Source organism: Uloborus diversus, chromosome 3, assembly GCF_026930045.1.
Source record: "Uloborus diversus isolate 005 chromosome 3, Udiv.v.3.1, whole genome shotgun sequence".
NCBI classification, from domain to species: domain Eukaryota; kingdom Metazoa; phylum Arthropoda; class Arachnida; order Araneae; family Uloboridae; genus Uloborus; species Uloborus diversus.
Window position 1 is genome coordinate 105,667,253 of NC_072733.1, and position 19,314 is coordinate 105,686,566.

A 19,314-nucleotide genomic window follows, 5' to 3' on the forward strand; every position below is an offset into this window, starting at 1 on the left:
TAGCTAATCACAATATCTTACGAAACAAGACATTATTTTATGGGAAAAAAATTAAGTAAAACAAAAAATGAAATAAAGAGCAATAAGAAAATCACGAGGCAGCAAACCCAAAAATTGTTTTCGTTTAGATTTGGTTTGTATGTTTTTATTTTGGTGGTAGACCATGAAGCTTACTCATTCAGATTTTCCCATTGGTTGGTGTGGCATTAAAAAAACAAGCTTTGTTCCACGATTCCTTTCATTACTATTTCAGATAAAGTAGTCATATCTTTATAGTGAATAAAAGTAAGGTTTCAAAGAAATTCTGGAAGGAAGTCTGTGGTGGACGTGCGTCCAGGAGACCCCATAGCACCTACAGCCTTGAAATTTTGTACAAAATTACTTCGAGCCCCGGAGGTGTGCACCAGGTGTTTTTAAAATTCGAATAAGTTTTTTTGTAATTAATTTTTTAAGCTCAAATTTCGCACAAATTGCCTATTATTGCATGTTACTTGCACATATTAATATTAGATATCATTGGAAAGGGTAAAATTTTCCGCATTCTACGCAATTTGTTTCAATGCTCTAACTTAAATACGGCGGGAGTTATTTTCGTTTTTAGCTCGAACTTTTTTAGGCTTAGCTAAAATTTAAGCACTACTTTCTTCATTAAATGTACCAGTTAAAAGCGAAGGAATTGTCCTACAGTTTTCTTTTTGGCACTACTGAAAAGAGCTGCTTTTTTTACTCGACCTATGGTCGAAAAACTGAACATCTATCTCCAAAGGAAAAAAAGTTACAAGATGTTAAAAATAAATTTCGAATATTCTTCATCTCCTTTAAAATTATTGATGTTTTATTTGACGTTGCCATAGTTACGTCTTTTCGATTTGCATGTTTCTTCTTTCCCTTATTCACAAACTTTAAGGGTTTCGATTTTAACGGAAAATTTTAGCTTGTTGGAATACTGTAGATTCAAGAGGGTAAGGTTATGGGAAAGGAGCTTGGCGCTAAAACTGACATGTTTCTGCTGTCTATAAAAAAACAGGTGTAAGCTCAATATATATATTTAATGCAAAATAATACAATTTACAAGCATAGTGATTTGGATGAATATATATACAAATGATATAGATACATTGTGTAAAAGTATACTGATATAATTATCTGCCTTTAGTAATGCGTAGACGCTTGTTGCATGCATGGCTGATTGGAGAGAAAATGCGTACTCCATTTTTGTTTTAATTTAATAATATAAAGAGCATTTATTAAACTGCTTAAGGGGACATCTGATGAGCTGTAAAATAGGTAAAAGGAATTAAAATTTCTATAGACAAAAATGTTCTAACAAATACCTTGGTTTTGTTGTAGAGACTTATATCAGGTGCATTTTATTTCTGCAATACTGAAATTGAACTGTGGGAAGAGGTTTAGCCATCACATCTGCAATAATCTCTTGAGTTGAAAGGCAAGTCTATGATGTTTTTGTTGAACAAGCCTTTAATGTGATGATACTTCGTATTCATGTGTTTGGTTTGTGAACTGTATTTTTCAGACTGTACCAGCTTTATTGTGGATTGATTACTTCAAACACTTTTACTGGCAATGACTGAGAAAGTTCCAAGTAGTTTGTAAGTTTTAGCAACCACAAAAGTTCCTGTATTGCTTCAGACAGTTCTATATATTCTGCTCCGGCTGATGATAATGATACTGCTGTTTGTTTTCTGGATGCCCATGAAACGAGCAAGTTTCCAAGAAAAGTCAGGCATCCAGAAGTTGATTTTCTATCATGTTGGTCTTGTGTCCAACCTGCATCTGAGTACACAACTAAATTTGATGATGAATTTGTTGTTAACTGCAAGCAAATGCCTTTAGTACAGTTTAAATATTTAATGACTCTCTTTATTGCATTCCAGTCTTTCTGTCTTGGGTTATAGCATTTCCTTCTCAGTATGTGAATTGCTGAAGTTATATCTGGAGATGTAACAGTTGAAATAGACATGAGACTTCCAATTGCTTGTCTGTATTGGTCATTCAAGTTAGAAGATTTTCTTTTTTTTCAATCTGTAATAATTCGTTTCCATTAGTGTGATGATGATTGGTCTAGCAACTTCCAATCCAGGAAAAAAATCTTTAAAATACAGAAGCAAAAGAGTTTCTTCAGTTGGTACTTGAATCTACCAATAAGCAAATTTCATCACACGCCTATTGTTTCAGCGCTAGTTATGGTTTTTCAATATGCTGAACAGTTTGATCAAGTCAAACATGGGTGCTGTCTTTTGAAAATTTTGAGATTTCTTCACTACAACCTGAACTTTGGCCACTGCATTCATTTAAATCATCAGACTTTCGAGCACATACCTTCAAATTATTATATCACAAATTTTAGCTCAATTGCTTCAGCGAATAGGGCTACATACATAAGGAAAGTTACTTATGAACCACGTTGTATATATTATTAAATACAGTAAGACCTCTATTGCAAACACCTATGGGGCATAAATATTATCCAGTTTAAAGGGGTGTCCGCTTTCCCCAAGGGACATGGAAAGTAAATAAAAAAATTGTTTTTAAATATTATCTACTTATTACAGAATTATTAATTACACTTATTAAAAGAAAACTTATTCTGGTATCAGAAGTTAGATGCTTGTAACTACAGAAGAATAACAAAGTGTGACAAATGCTTAAATTCCAGGTTTTCAAAAAATAAAATACTTTAAAATATGCAGAGAAAGAATAGAAACATACCTATATCAGTTTCGTAAAAAAAGATGTAATTAAAGTTTGTTACGAGTAGTTTTTGCTCATCATAATTTCATGATGAATTTTAAGTTATTGTGTTAATTTTACTCCTATTTCCTCATTTCTTTCAGTGTAAAAATGTCTTACTTCATCAATGTATTTTTGAGCATCACATAAGCTTCTAATTATTGTCTCTGTTCAATAAAGTGAGTGTCCTCTTGTGAGACAAACACTACATAGAGACATACAAATGGTCAGATTTTAATAGAATAGATTTTAGATTTTACTGTGTTTAAAAAGTGGTCAATTACTGGCAAAATCTCCGTTCTTAACTACTGCTGGAAATAACTTAAAAACTAGTAATAAAACAGAAAAATGTTTCGTTATTGTTAATTGTGATAGTTTTATTGATGTATAGAAAATTTAATTTTTTTCCTGTGAAATTAAGTAGAGCTTTTAGAAACTTTCATTAGATGGTCAATTACTGGCAAATCACTCTACAATAAATTCTATTGCATAATGCATAATTTGTATCTCAGGAATTTTTCATAAAAATGAATCCTCTACATGTATGGTTTACAAGGCTAATAATCTTTAAATTAAATAAAATATAAAAGTTCAAAGAATGCCGGATTTTCGTTTTTTTGAGCTGGGGCAAAAACTTGAAACATCCGCCTCTGCCCGTCTTCCTTCAAGTTGAAATATCAAGTTTCAACTAAAAAAAACATAGAAGTTTGGTAAATTTGCTGCCCCCTGGTAGTTGTTGCCCAGGGCAAGAGCCCTGACTTGCTCCTCTAGATCTGGCACTGTGAAGTCTCAGTGTGTTTTTGATGATATTCATGTATAAATGCTTTTTTTGTGTTATAGATATTGGTGGTGATTTCGACGTATTATTTGAGAGCAGTTCTAATTATTCAGTTAGCTCTGTACATACCAGTGATTTATCATCATATGATGATGCTATAAGTATTTCAACTGATGATGAAGAATGTTTGGGAACAAAACATATCTCTGTAAAAGAAGGTAAGTTCAAAAAATTTATTTTTATGTTTTATGTGCTGCATATTAGTTGAATTTCACCAAAGGATATGATTAGTTTTAGTCCTTTTTTATGGCCCAAAAGAAGATAATTTTCTGTTTGGAGGAGGGTATATCTCTCCCCCCCCCCCAAAAAAAAACAACAACCTTGGCTAGGTTCTTAACTATTTTGTGAAATTTACAGTTCACTTTCTTTTTTTTTTTTTACAATAATCAAAAAATTATTTTTCCCTCATTCAGTTTGTTGCTGGTTTCCTTATTGGGGGGGGGGGGGACATGTGATGAAATTTTTAATGCAAAGTGATTCTGTTATCAGGATTGGTTAAAAAAAAACATTTTTATTAAATGGGGACCCCCCCCCCCCAAAAAAAAAAAAATGTGTTTTTTTTTTTGTTGTTTAAACAGAATTTATTTAGTTTGAACACTATGTGTAAGAAAAACAGTATAATTTCACAAAAGTCATAAAGATTTTTTGAAACAAATGTTTATGAATAGTTAACATTCACACTTGTACTTAATTTCTTGAAGGTTAATTGTTTAACTAAAAGTCAAATCTCTTGTAATTTTACTTCATTAGCAAAGCTTTGCATAAGGGAACTATTGTTTGAAAAGCCTTATCTGTTAACAAATTACTATACTTAAATAGACCTTTGCAGCTAAAAATAAAATCATGCAAATTAATTGCCTATGGCAAATAAATAAGTAAATAAAGGTGAAGTTAAAATCATGTACTCTTAAGCATAAATTTGTGTATATGCCAATCATTTTGCCGCATCTACAAATAATTCACAAGTCTGATACACATTACACTCTTTAAAAAGCAAAAGGTCAATACCTATTTCTTTTAAAGCTCAAAAAAGTTACAGATCATGCAATAATTTACCTAATGCAGTAAAGAATCAATTACACAGGCCAACAAAAAAAAAATTTTTTTTTTTTTGGTGCCTAGAATTTTATAACTAATTTAAGCTATATTTGGGCCGCTGAATCTAAATATGAAATCAGTTTTTCTCTATCAGCTCTACTTTTTTAGATCAGTGATCATCTGATCACCCTTCTGATACTAATGAAGGTGACAGTGATTATGAGAGTATATCATCAATTCCTCATCGTTTCAAGCAGAATGAGTTAAATGACCACACCAGAGATCTCAACCAGTCAAATGAAGCTGCTGAATTACTGGCATCCAGGTTGAACGACAAACATTTGCTGGAACAAGGAACCTAAATCTCTTTTTACCATACAAGAGAAAAGGGTTTGCTACCCTTCTTCTCTCAAGAAGGCAATCTTGAATTTTTTTACAAAATTAAAGTGCTCTTGGAAACAATGTTTCTTCCTGAATATTTTCCAGATGATTGGCGCCTATTTATTGACAGCTAAAAGCGAAGTTTCAAATGAGCCCTTCTACACAATGGAAACAAATATGGTTCCATACCAATTGCTCACTCAATGAAATTAAAAGAAGAATATAACAGCATAGGTTTGGTCTTGGAGAAGATAAAGTATCATGAACATTAATGGGTAATTTATGTGAACTTGAAAATGGTAAACCTTCTTCTCAGACAGCAAAGTGGCCACACCAAATATCCTTGCTTCTTTTGCTTCTGGGATAGCAGACAAAACACACCACTGGGTCAGAAAAGAGTGGCCTCAAAGAGAAAACATGGAAGTTGGGGAAAAAAATATCATTTATGGCCCCTTAGTTAAAATCATCTTTCCTCCACTGCATATCAAACTGGGCCTTATGAAGCAATTTGTAAATCCTCGTATAATAAGGCTTGTATATATGGCTATAATGTAGGCTGTGTATGGCCTATGTAAAGGCTTGTATATAAGAACGGATCGTGCTTTGCATATATAATGGGAAAAATACTTCCTGCCTTCGTAAATTCGATGAATGAGGCTGAGCGAAAAGAGTGGACTTCATTTGTTGCAGTTTCAGAAATTTTCTTTGCAAACGCAAAGATGAAAACTATGTTGAACTGTTAAACGAGATGCTAACAGTTTCAAATCCCTTTGGTGTAACATAAGCATGAAGGTGCACTATTTACAGTCATTTAGACCGTTTTCCTGACAATTTAGGAGACACCACTGAAGAAACAGGTGAAAGATTTGACCAAGATATTAAAACTCTGAGGGACCGCTACTGAGGAAGATGGAATACGCACATGGTGGCAGATTACTGCTGGAATTTAAAAAAGGATTGTCCCATAATATATTCAAGAAGGTCACGAAAAAGAAGCTTCCAAAGCGTTCAGTGAATAGGTAGCTTCATTGAGTACTTTTTCCTCTTGCTTTGTTTATTACAAACATTCAAGAATGTCACGGAAAAGAAGCTTCGGAAGTGTTCAGTGAGCAGTTGGTTTCATCAATGATTTTTCCTCTATCTTAGTAATATATCATTATTTTATCATATATAATTAATATATTGTATTTGTATGTATTTATTATTATATATAAATATAATAATTTTTAAATTTGATAATAAAAAATCCGTGTTTAGTATATTTATTTGATGCATGGATTTAACTAAATAGTGTAACGTATATTTCACTAAAATGTTATATCTCAGAAATTCGAGCTCCTAGGCAAAAACTAATGCCATATTTGAATTCAGGGCATCAAATTCATATGAAATCAACTCCAAATACCCTGGCACCAAAATGTGTGTTGGCCAGTGTTATCCGGGATGTTCAGGACCATCGCTTTCCCAGATATATGAGTCCCAGTTTTTTGGGTTGCTAAAATAGTTTGTGGATAGTTTATGAAACTCTCTAATAAATAGTTATGCATCTTAAATTTTAAAGAACAGTTCAGTAATGTATATAAGTTTCAAAATACTAAAAAATATTAAATAAAACAACCATTTAAAAGCCTAAAAATGTAACAGTCTTAAGATTAAAAAAAAAAAAAAGAAAAGAAAAATATCAACATAGTATTTATTAATGTTTTAAAAAGAAAGAAAATAAATGGTAAAAAATCCGAGTATGAACTAAATATGCAATTTTTTATGTTAATGTATGAAAAGGTGATTGCTTGCATTTAATGAATTCAATAGAAATTTGCATTTTTAAGCTCTTGCAGCCTAATTACATTCTTTTGCTTAATGATCTCATAAATTCCACAGTATGAACTATCTGGAAAATACGAAAATGTGGTATTTGGCATTTCGCATTCTTTTTGCAGTCAGTTATACTTAAAATGACTTTAATTAACAACCGTTCAGAGCAGTGATTGCAAGTTCATGAAAAAAAATACCCGAGAATTTTAAAGAGAAAACAAGGGGAGAGGACTCATTTTTAAAATTAAGACTCTCAATACTTAAATATACATAATTTGATACATGTCACATTAATTGCTTTTGACAGACATACAAGACGTATTTCTTATATTCAAGTGGTTTCCTCAATCAAAATGTTTCGCACATGTTTAACTAAATTGGTAATGAGTTATAATGTCACTTTTAAGCTGGTAGTATACTGATTTTCACAAAAAAAAAATTGATGTGAAAGCAAAAGTCTTGTTTCTCGTAAATGCTTTTAAAGTAATGAAAATTGCACTTGCTACTGAATGTATTGAAAAGGATTTAACTACAATATCAACTGATTCAGAGATTTTTCTTTTTCGTTAACGGGTCTGGCCAGAGGAAATTTGGGTCCATTAATTGTCTCTTTACAAAAAATCTAATCAACCAAAACGGACCCTTTACAAATTTCCTATCAACAAAAACAGGTCCCTCCTAAAATTCCAATCAACCAAAATGGACCTTTCACAAATTATTTATTGGAGAAGCAAACCTGGAATCAGAATAATGCAATTTCTGTGCCTAAGCCGATTATTTTTGGGAAACACTTCTGTGATGCTTGCATAATATGCAAGGGATAAATCACTAACAATGTCAAAAAATATAGCGCTTGTTCTTTGTGTAGTTTGTTTCTTTTAAGAACTTAAGTCGGGTGTTTTGTTTTTATAACTTTTCGTATTTATTTAATCATAGCTGAATCAAAATTACTAGCTGAAGTGTTTTTGTTATAGATTTCTTTAAAAATGCAGTCATTTGCAGCTTGAAATTGCAGCATAAGGACTTTTCTCCCCACTCATTACTAGGGCTCGACCGATGGCATTTTTTGGCCGATGGGCCGATGCCGATTGTTGGCCGATTGTTCGAAGACGGCCGATGGCCGATTGTTTTCCTCCAAATGGCCGATGGCCGATGCCGTTGGCCGATGGCAAAAAAAAAAAAAAAAAAAAAGAAAGAAATTGATAAAATTGTCAGGGAGTTAAGGGATCATTGATTCATTTCCCTTTACTTCCTTTCTTCGAATAAGGAATTGTAATCACAAAAAAAAAAATCAAATTTTGACCTAAATTTCTATTTTACGATCACCCAATTTCTTCACAAGTTTTTTCGGCACATCTGTACATGCATATGTACCTAAGAACATGTAGATGACCGAAATATCCATTTTGAACGCCTCCTCAGTTAATTACCGCAAATTCTCTTGTGATGTCTTCATACGCGTAAACTTACGTCACTCAAAAACGTTATGAAATAGTAAATTGAAAACTCATACGTACGTAGTATGATCTGAAAGTTAGAGGATAAGTTGTATAAATCCGAACCCTGAATAGTTCACATTACCAAAGCACATCTATCTACAAAATAGTCACCTTGAACGACTATGCATTTCTGCCAACGTTCGTATAGCTTTTTAGAAACACTCCTGGAACACATTTTTCGCAAACTCCTGTAAGGCCTCTTAATCTGCTGCTTTAACTTCATCGTGGGGAAGAAGGCCACTTTCATTTTTAGGATGCACGGTTCGATTGGTCATTACTCTGATATGACAAACAAATAGCGTAACGTTTCGTCGGACTTAGCTCCGTGTGACTTTTACCTGTTCCCAGCAAAAAAACTTTTGGATGGACGCCGCTTTCTTCCGTCAGGAGAAGATAAAGCTGCATCATAGAAGGTAGCGAAAAATTGGCTTCCAGGAGTGCTTTCCAAAAGTTATATGAACACTGACAGAAGTACATAGTCCCTCAAGGTAACCTTTTGATGGTGGATGTGCTTCTGTAATATGAACTATTCTGGGTAAGGTTTTATACAGTTTGTATCCGAACTTTTGGATAGTGCTACGTACAATCTGTATAAGGTGTAGTTATGCTTCTCCTTTTTTGACTGCTGTATGATGAAAGAGAAAGAACAACAGTCAAAAAAAAAAAAAAAAAAAAAGAAAGAAAGAAGCAAAAAAAGGAGGAAAAACAAAGGGACTGTTTAATAACCAATTGATTTTTTTTTAATTGAGCATATAACTAAGATTTCAGGAATATTATAATGATGTATGGATTTAGGTACACTAAACATAGTTAAAAAACATTAAATTATGTTGTTAAATCATTCAAAAAAAAAAAAGAATAAAACTATGAAACCGTCAACAAATTACGTAATTAAAGTGCAAAGATTGCTTTTGGTCATCAAATTAAACAAAAAGGTAACAGATAAATTACAATACTAAATCATAATAGGAATATTTTTATACTTATTTAAAATTTACGAATAGAAAATTTTGCATTTTTCAAAAAACTAAAACAGAAACATAAATTTTGCTGAAAAAAGAAATAGCAATGAAAAGAGCGAGGTTCTTACAACGCAGCTACAATAAACAAACTCAATATTTACACCAAGTTAATAACTGAATACATATACTACTTGATCTGATGTTTGCACACATAATATTGAACAATTTGATTGTTTAATCTTTTATGAAGCTTTACAAACAAGTTCAAATTAAATTGTTCAGTTTAGAAATAATTTTCTGAAATTTAAAAAATTGCATAATAGAAAAACCTTGAAAACTTTTCTATAAAAAACGAAAATAATTTATTCGTTGATTTTATATAAATACATAATTCTTACAACAGAAAAAAATCGATCGCTATTAATGATATAAAAAAGATGGCGCATTACGAAATGGGGGGGGGGTCACCCTCTGATTTTGCAGTAACTCACACTTCGGCCCTAACCTCGGCGTAATTTTTTTAGTACAGAACCGCTAAAACCTACGCTTCGGAAGATTTTCTGAATCTATTTCAGCACTTCCGAAGAAAAAAATTCAAAAGTCCCTTCGATTCCCGAATTATGTCACCATTCATAACGTCTTTAATCAATTTCTTACATTAATGCTCTAAATTCTTTCTAAACAATAGATAAAGTTTGAAAGAAAAATCTCTATTTTTATGAATGGTGTTACTTTTAAACGACTCAGAAGTACAACTAGAGTTTAATTTCAGAAATTGAGGAAGTGGGAGGAGGGGCACGCATGTGTTCTCGGAAATTCAAGAAATAGTCGTAAAAAATAGAGTTCAAAATAATCATAAACATTGAGCAGAAAAAACCCTTTCAAAACTTGCACCCGAGTTTGTTTTGACGTGCAGTGGCGGATTTCAAATATAGCAAATGCGCGAGAGGCACCTTAACCATATGGACACCGCAGGAGTTAAAAAAATGCTTATGATAAATGTTTTACAATTTTTGTGATAGAGAAATAGGGCCCCAAAATGTATTTCGAAGAGCCCCCAAACTTGTAACTCTGCCGAAGCTATACAGAAAAGACTGCATTACTGTGATTTATATTACAAATATCGAAAAATTAAAAATTACCGTCGGCTCAAGAGGAATCTAACAAAATGACTAAAAAATCAGTTTCGCCATCTCATATTTGTTTCCATGGTCTCCAATTCGGCAATATATCACCAAATGATCGTTAGTCTGAGACGCTATATTAGTTTTGCATTGAAATAAGTAATTAATAGCCACAAAAAATGAGTAAACAGACTTTTTAGAACACCCGATCGAAAACAAAAAGTGCACAACTGGAACGTACGCACACCCCACATGCGAAAACTTATCCTTCTACAGTTTACTATTTTGGAGTTATGACTTATGAGAGATACATACGTACGCAGCAAGAAACAACGCAACAATTAACTTGTATGGTACCTAAATGCACTATTAAAAACTCTTTCAGGGGTGACTAAAATAGAAATTCATACTGAAATTCAAGTAAACAATTTTGTATGTAAACAACCTTCACTTTATATTGAAAGGTAAAACATCAAAAGTCCTTTTTTTTTCAAAAACATCGGCCAATTCCATCGGCTTTTTGATGTTTTTAAGGCCGATGGGCCGATGTTTCCTGCAATTTAGCATCGGCCGCCGATGCCGATGCCGATGGCTAAATTGTTGAACCATCGGCGCCGATGCATCGGCCAGGCCGATGCATCGGTCGAGTCCTACTCATTACTTCAACAAAAATATGTATATGTTTTGTTTCTAATGGGGCTGTATAAGAGGCCGTTTAGCTTTAACCAGACCTAGTACGCTCCCAGACAAGGCATCAGTATTTCGTGTGAGAAAATTATGTATATATAATACAGTAAACTCCGTATTATCCTCAGAATAGGGTGGTAGGGTAACACGGATAAGTGAAAACCGTGGATAATCGGAATAATGGGTAAAAAATGATACTACTGTATACAATAGCTAAAATCTATAAAAAACACTAATACACATACTTTTAAATTAGAGCTAAAAAAATCGTTACATGGCATCTACTGACATTCAAAGTAAAAAAAAAATACATATGTAAAAGCTAAAAACGAACAATAACACAATCATAAGTTTAAAAAACATTTAATGACAAAAAAATTAAACAATACGTGAAAAGACCTGTGGATATTCCAACTGCCGATAATCGGGAGCTTACTGTAATATTGATTATTAACCAATTGAACTTAGAACTGCAAACAGATAGCTGGGTGGGATAAAATTTGATCTCTTCAGATAACATTACCAGCTTTAAAATTCTTGCCATTTAACGCCTAGTTTTAAACTTTCATAGTGACTTGATTGGATAATAATCCAAGCATTTTACCAGCTTGGCAGTGTTTTTGCTTTTATGGTGAGGTGTTTTAGCTTTGTTTTGCGAGAAAATAAGATGGGTTTTGAACTTTTGACGATTGTTTTCCGCAGGCCCGGAACTCTTAATTTTGGTCCCCTCTGCAAAAAATCATCAAGGCCCTAATCGTCCACTGAATTGCTATACACCCCTTCCCTCAAAAAAAAAAACATTTTATAAACGAGTGATTGTTGTATGTTTTGAACTGTTTCAATATTCGTACTAAAAATTTTGAATTAGTTTGTTTAATCGTTTTATTCATTTAATAAATACTAATAATTAGTATTATTATTTTAATGTTTTTAACTTACTTGACTAAACACTTTTTAGTAGCTGTGTGAAGTTTTTTACCCTGGTTTTTGGAAACTCATTTTATTTACAAGTACAGTATAACTTCAGTTTGATTGTCAAGGGACTGGAAAAAGTTATCGTTAAATCAAGGACATAGTTAAATCGAGTAGTATAGACACTTAATCCAGTCAAATCCAGACCAGTAAACTATCATTTTCTTGAGAAAATCATTAAATCGGGTATCGTTAAATCAAAGTTATACTGTAATATCAGTAAAAAAACAAGCTTCAGATAACTTTATATTGCCTCCCCCCCCCCCCCCCCGTTTATGAGCTAAGTAATACGTGTTGAGTTTCAATTTTTTCTCACATTTTTAGCAAAATGTTTTTAACTATTAAAACTTGAGGATAGTTTTTTCAAATTTATTTTGTAATATTTATTTTTTTGGATTATTTGGCCGGATTCCATTAAGGGTGTGGGCCCCCACACTGCAAGGTCAGCGGGTACGTAGATCCGGGCCTGGTGTTCATAGGCGGATTTAGGCTGTGAATTCTGGGGGTGCAACAATATAGCAGTGGCGTAGCTAGGGAGGGACGGAAAGAGTGGTTCGCCAGAGGCGGCGTACTTTTCGGGGAGGCGATTCAGCACTTTTGGTGTGAAAACAAATCGAATAAAAGAATCATACTTTAAATCTAATACTGGAGGCAAAGAAAAAAAACCCCTTTGAAATGTAAGGTTTTGGTATAACTGAACGGTCATTTCAGTGTTCAAAGTTGAAATATTTCCGTAGTGAGCCCTTGAACCTTCCTCATTCACTTAATGTCCTTAAATTGTAATTCAATACTTAAATTGTATTTTTAAAACTTAAATTTCGGAAAATATTTAAATATGTAATATCAAATAAATTTCTCAAATATAACATCTGTTAATGTATATAAATATCAGATATATTTCTGTAAAAGTTGTTTCTTTGTCAGTGCTGAATTAATGCAGGGAAAAAAAATTATTGGAACCTTGTTACGGAATAAAAGCTGACTCTCCATCTTCCCCAAAGGCTTAAACGGATTTCAGTTTTGATAAAGATTCGGTAGAGAACCCCATTCCCCCAAAAGTTACTTTTTTAACGGCAATTTGTGATGTAAATTCAGAGTATTTCTCCGAGATAGGCGACTGACTCCGCTCCCTTTATTTTTGTAGGAAGAATACGGATTAAATTAGTTTCCCTTTGCTACTTGAAATGAAGTTTTATAGTGTGAGCGATAATTTTCAATGCTTTAATGTATTAGATATGTCTCAATGAAAAGGTGGCAAATAGAGGAACCCGCCCCGGGCGAGAGAAACTGTAGCTACGCCACTGCAATACAAAGCATGGGGGGGATACAGTACTGCAAATGGCGACTAAAGCTGCTATTCTGACGACTATTTTGATGACAAAAGCGAGTATTTCGCAATCAGTTGTAAAATACAGTGACTATTTCCTTTTTACTTTCTTCTATATCTAATACATAGAAGAAAGTATTGGATTCGTGCAAATTTTCGAATTTCGAATTTTGACGGATTCGAACGTTTTGAGGTGTGCTGAGTCCATTTCGACTATTTTTGGAAAATGTCTGTCTGTCTGTGTGTGTGTATGTATGTGTGTGTGTGTATGTGTGTGTGTGTGTGTATGTATGTGTGTGTGTGTGTCACGTCTGTGTGTGACCAGTTTTTTGTGGCCGCTCTACAGCAAAAACTACCGCATGAAATCGAACGAAATTTGGTACACATATGTGCCCCTATGTGAACTTGTGCCCATTGGTTTTTGGCGCGAATTCCTCCAAGGGGGGTGGAGCAATGGGACGTTTTTTGAGTTACGCGTGCTTGCTATTCCTCAGGAAGTAACTGGCGGAATCAGACAAAATTTGGTCCATATGTTGCCATTAACAGGAACAGGTGCTGATTCAATTTTGGTGTCAATAACTCAAACGGGGGTTGATCTATAGAACGTTTTTTGTCGTCAATTGTGACTGCTGTACCTCAAGAAATAATGAACAGAATGAAAGAAAAATTTATCGGCAAGTAGTCCTTAGTGGGTATAAGAGCTGATTTGATTTTGGTGTCTACAGCTAAAAAGGGGGTAGCGCAATCGCCCGTTCTTTTTTTCCATTGTGAGTGCCCTATCTCAAGAAGTAATGCTACGTTCTGGTTGAAATTTGGAATATATGTGAATCCATATGTAAACAGGCTTTGGTCCAATTTTGACGCCAATCGCTCCAAGAGGTGTTGATTTTTTTTTTTTTTAAATAAAAATAGCTTTATTAATGCAACAATAGGAAAGATAAATCGTAATAGATTGTCCTCTGCGTATTTCTCGTGATTTTAATTGAATGGAAATGATCGGAAATATTATCTCAATGATTTAAAATTTTTAACTGTTGCCATCTTATGTTTGTTAACAATTAAAATATTTGTAATTAATTCAAGCAAGGCTTTTAAAATAACTTTCAATTTTCGCTCTTTGCTTTGCTTTTGCAATAATTCAGACATTGGGATGGTAGTCAAGTTTTTGCATGTGTAATTTTGTTTTTTTGGGAATATTGCTTCCTCGTCAAGCATGGGGAGGGATCAGAAAAAAAAAAGAAAAATATAGAAGAAAGTTTCGTGATGGCCACAACATACTAGTTAAAGGTTGTTTGGAGAAAATTTACCCCATGTAGGTCTATCCCACTTCATGGCATTAAAATGATATAAATGCTTTTTTTTTTAAATAGGAGACTATTTTAGAAATTATTTTCTGTATCTGGTAACTATTTTGGAGACTATTATTCATATTAAAGGCAACAAAAGCAACTAATTTTAGTAGGGGAAATCAGTGATAGCACTGCCCCGCCCCCTTCAATAAAATTTTGAACTTTTACCGTGGAGATGTTAATTTTTAGTTTATTTCAGAGTGATTTTATTGTAATGTTTACTGAAATGATGTGTAAGGACTTTATATCGTTTTTGAGGGAGTACATCACAATAGCCATATTTTTGGACTTTATTAGGCATACTTGTTTCAAGGAAAAAGAAAAAATTGTAATGCTATACCAATAAATACGAAATTGCAGAGTATAAAATTATCATATAATACAGTACTGAAAAATAATTAAAGGAATGTTTTTATTTGATTTATGTAATTATTTATCATCTTTCTTTTTTTTAAATGGAGAAATACTTCTTTTTAATTCGTGTAGCACAATTTTTCTCGAACTGGCGATGTGTGGTGACCGGGTCTTACAATAAGCTGCCTATTATTGTATTTTTAGGTTTTCTTTCAAGTAAATTAACTTGCATTCAGCTGTAGAAAAATATAAGTTGTTTCACAAAATTTCTGAGGAGAAATATATATTTTCTCCCGATAAAATATACTTCATTTAAATTTTCTTTGAAAATCCAACCAAAATTGTTGGGGGTGCGGCGCACCCCCTGGCACCCCCGTAAATCCGCCTATGCTGGTGTTTCGGTAAAATACCTGAACCCTCCTATTTAAGCTGGAATAAAAATACTGTAGTATTGGAAATTCAGTATTGTTTGTTATGCTTGAATCTCCCCACCTCCGATTTTTTTTATTTTCTTACTTCAAATTTTCGGCGAATATGTCAGTGATTATTGATAATATTCATCATGTAGACCTGTTAAAATGCAATTCTAAAATTAATTTATTTTACTGAATTCTTTTATTTGCTGTCTCTACACTTTTGATGCTTTTACTTATAAAAGTGTGATCTCTTTGTATCCGATATGAGAACAAAATTTTACTCATTTTTTGTGCAAAATAGGCTTTGTTCAGAGGAAAATAAATGAAAGTTATTTTTATTATAAAATCATAATTTCAAAATTTTAAAACAAAATTCCTTGTTCTTTATGAGTATCAAAAAGTTAAACGCTGAATCATTGGTATATTTTTTATTTTTGCTTCAGCTGTATAGATAGATATAAATAATATATTTATCTTAGACCTCTTTCTAATGAAATTCTAAAATATTTTTTAGAAAATTAATTCTTTCATATGCCGTTCTTATACTTTGATGCCTTCTCTTTGCATTGAAAATTGGATTTTTTGCATTTTTAATGTTTACTACACTTTGTTCAGAAGTAAACAACTAAACTTTTTTTAAATTTTTATTTAAATTCTAAAACAAAAATTTTAAACAAAATTACATGCTCTGAAAGAGTGTCATAATGTCAAATTGTTAAATGCTGAACAGCTGCCTGAATTTTACTTTTGTTTCTATTACTTCACAAGTTTCACTGTACATACAACATCTCTAGTTAATATTTCTAGTACAGTGAAACTTTTGTGGAGCGACCACTCTCCGTTCCTGAAAAAAAAATGGTTGTTAATGGAGTTTGGTTGCTTTTACAGGGTGGCGACAGATCAGGGAGATCAGGGAAAAGTCAGGGAACTTTATTAATCAGGGAGAAATCGGGGAAATATCAGGGAATTTCGAAAAAATAACAAAAAATCAGGGAAAATTGATTTTATGAAGAAAAAAAAATTTTTTTTTTCACTTTACAAAATTAAATACTCTAATTCCCTACGCATTTTCCACCAATTATCTGTTAAAAAAAAAAAAAAGGTAAAATTAATGAGGTGTGTTTATACACTACCGCATATTTGTGCATCTTTTTTCCTCAACATCAAAGTATTGAATCTTACTTATTAACCACAGGATGAACTTCCTAAGATTGCTTCTATGTCTGTTAGGTAGTTTATTTTACCTAGCTTGAAATTTCCTTTTACGCTTTCAATGCTACGTAAAATAAACAACCGTACTGGCAAAAAGGAAGCCTTCATTAATGCCTTAGCTCCTTTGCCTTTTTTCATTGTTTCGAAGTAATTAAGTACTGTAACGATTTCAAGAAGAAATCTTTGGTTTTTGAATTAATACTATAAAAGCTTAAACTTATTCGCATTTTTAATTTAATTGCTAAAATTAAACTTTCAATTTAAAAAAACTTTGTTTTTTGCCGTTATACTATTTGTTGTCACCACAGATCGTCAGGGTTTTCTTTTCTTCAGACTTAAGTAATTCTTTAATTTTATAACCAAGTTGTATTCTTCTTTTATATATTTTGAAATTAACTAATTGCTTTTTTTTCCTTGTACAGTAGAGAACCAATTATCCGGGAAGTTCGGGACCATCGCTATCCCGGATATCTGAATTTCCCGGTTTTCTGGATTGCTAAAAAGCGCTATTGGCCGATTGTTTGTAAAATTTAAATTACTATATAATAAATAATTAAGCATATTAAAATAAGAAGAAAACAGTTCAGAAATGCTGATGAATATCGAAATATAAAAAACTATTATTGTGAGAATAATTTAAACACTAAAAAACTTAAGTTATTCATAATACATGAGACCCTCACATTCTGTTTGGAAAAGAAAAAAAAATCCACCACTTTTCGATGTTTTAAAACGAAAGAAAATGAAGGGAAGGGCAAAAAATAAGTTTTTGAACCTAAATCTGCAAATTTCTACTATGTGTATAAAAAAAATTCGCTTTCTATGCGACAATATTCATTTCCTTAGCTATCAATTAGAATAAAACACGAAAATTTCAAACTTACGAATGTACTTTTTAGTTCAAGAAAATATTTCGGAAATTTTGACCCGCATAAAGGATAACCATTTTAAGTTAGTGTTTGCAAACATTTTCTCGAGTTATGCGTGAGTAATATGTTGTTTATTAAGAAATCGTTCATATTCTTTTTGGTATTTCAAAAAAAGAAAAAAAAAAGCTTAATTTTTCAAAAATTGCCAAAATTGCTTACTTAAAAAAAATAACGGGAAAGTAGGGAAAAAGTTGCCGGTTTTCTGGTTTCCCGGTTTATTGGTTCCCGGATAAAAGGTTCTGCACTGTATTTCAAAGTTGTTTGTTACAAAAGCAATCTAAGATTTTTTTCGTTACATACTTAAATCATTTGAAATAGAGTTAACTTGTGTACTTAAGTAAATATCTTTATTTTTTATTGTTAAAATGCTGTATTCATTCATTAAAACCTATATTCTTGATTAGAGAAAAGCTCCCTATGAATGGATGTCAAATGGTTTCATCTGTTTTGCATAAATATGTCAATTAGTTATATAAGAATACTATTACTTGTTATTCTTGCAACAATTATTATACTGTTTAAAAACTTAGTTCAAAATAATTTCAATTACTTTTTAGTTCTGTCATAAGGACACATATGATTTTAAAAGTCATTTTAATAGCTTCTAAAAATTCTTATGCTAAGTGGTTTCAGGAAATGAAGTATTTTTTTTTTAATTTTCTATAATCTTTCCATGTGTAAAAATTTAATATACTGTTTTGTAGGTCCCCCCCCCCAAAAAATGTCTTTTTTTTAAAAACCATTTTATTAAAAAAGTAGCATCTTTTTAAAATATATCTTTAGTTCAACAAGTTTACACAACTTAAAACGTTTAAAATACTGCATTTTATACAAACATACAACGGACTTCAAGTAGAGCAAAGAAAGAAAACTATTATCATTGGTAACGTAAATCAGGGAAATTTGGTGAACTTAATCAGGGAAAAGTCAGGGAACTTTTTTTCACAGTTCCTGTCGCCACCCTGTATTTAGAGGTCATTTTTGAACATGCAAATATAGCACCATAGCTGTTAATTTACCTTCTTCCTGCTGTGCATTAATCAAGAACATTATGATAAGAATGTATTTAAATAAAGAAACTTTTAAAAAAAATTTTTTAATGCAAATATGATTTTTCTATTTAAAAACTAATTGCATTAAAATATGTGAAAAGATTCGCCTGCTACAGATTCTTTGTTTTTTTTTTTAAAACAACTTTAGTTTCTAGTTTAGCTTTCAGCAGAAAAAATAAATTACCAATATGTCCTTATTATTATTGCAAAAAAAAGGTTATCTATTTCTGTTAGAGTTTGTTGTGTTGACAGCTTTTGTCGTACAGTATTCCTCAGCATTTTCATCACCTTTATTTTCCTCATTGGAATCTGAGTGCCTAAAAGGCAAAAACATTTTTTTTAGCCACTAATTTCCTTTCTGATTTTCCTTTCTTGCGTTCATGAATTCTACACATTTCTCGAACATGAGATAACTCTTTTTTTTTCGAAATTTTGACTGTGATGTATCATGATGAAATACAAAATGCAACTTCACTGAAACCAATTCTTGAGCTATTCAAAGGCAATAAAAATAGATTTCGTCTACTCTGATAAGCTAGGAATGCTTCGACCTAACCCCCCCCCCCCCCCCCTTGCAAGCAACCAAGAAATTCCAAGAAACAACAAAC

General features: G+C 32.2%; 1 protein-coding gene across 2 annotated transcripts in view; it reads left to right on the forward strand.

Annotated features, from left to right (window-relative positions):
- LOC129218055 (uncharacterized) overlaps positions 1-19,314 on the forward strand; it is an 88,681-nt gene that overhangs the window by 40,533 nt on the left and 28,834 nt on the right. For both annotated transcript variants that reach the window (XR_008580280.1, XM_054852239.1), the window contains exon 4: positions 3,592-3,747. Coding sequence is in view for 1 of the 2 variants with exons in the window: in XM_054852239.1 (XP_054708214.1) it covers positions 3,592-3,747 (156 nt within the window). In the remaining variant the exon portion in view is untranslated. The remainder of the gene's footprint in view (positions 1-3,591; positions 3,748-19,314) is intronic.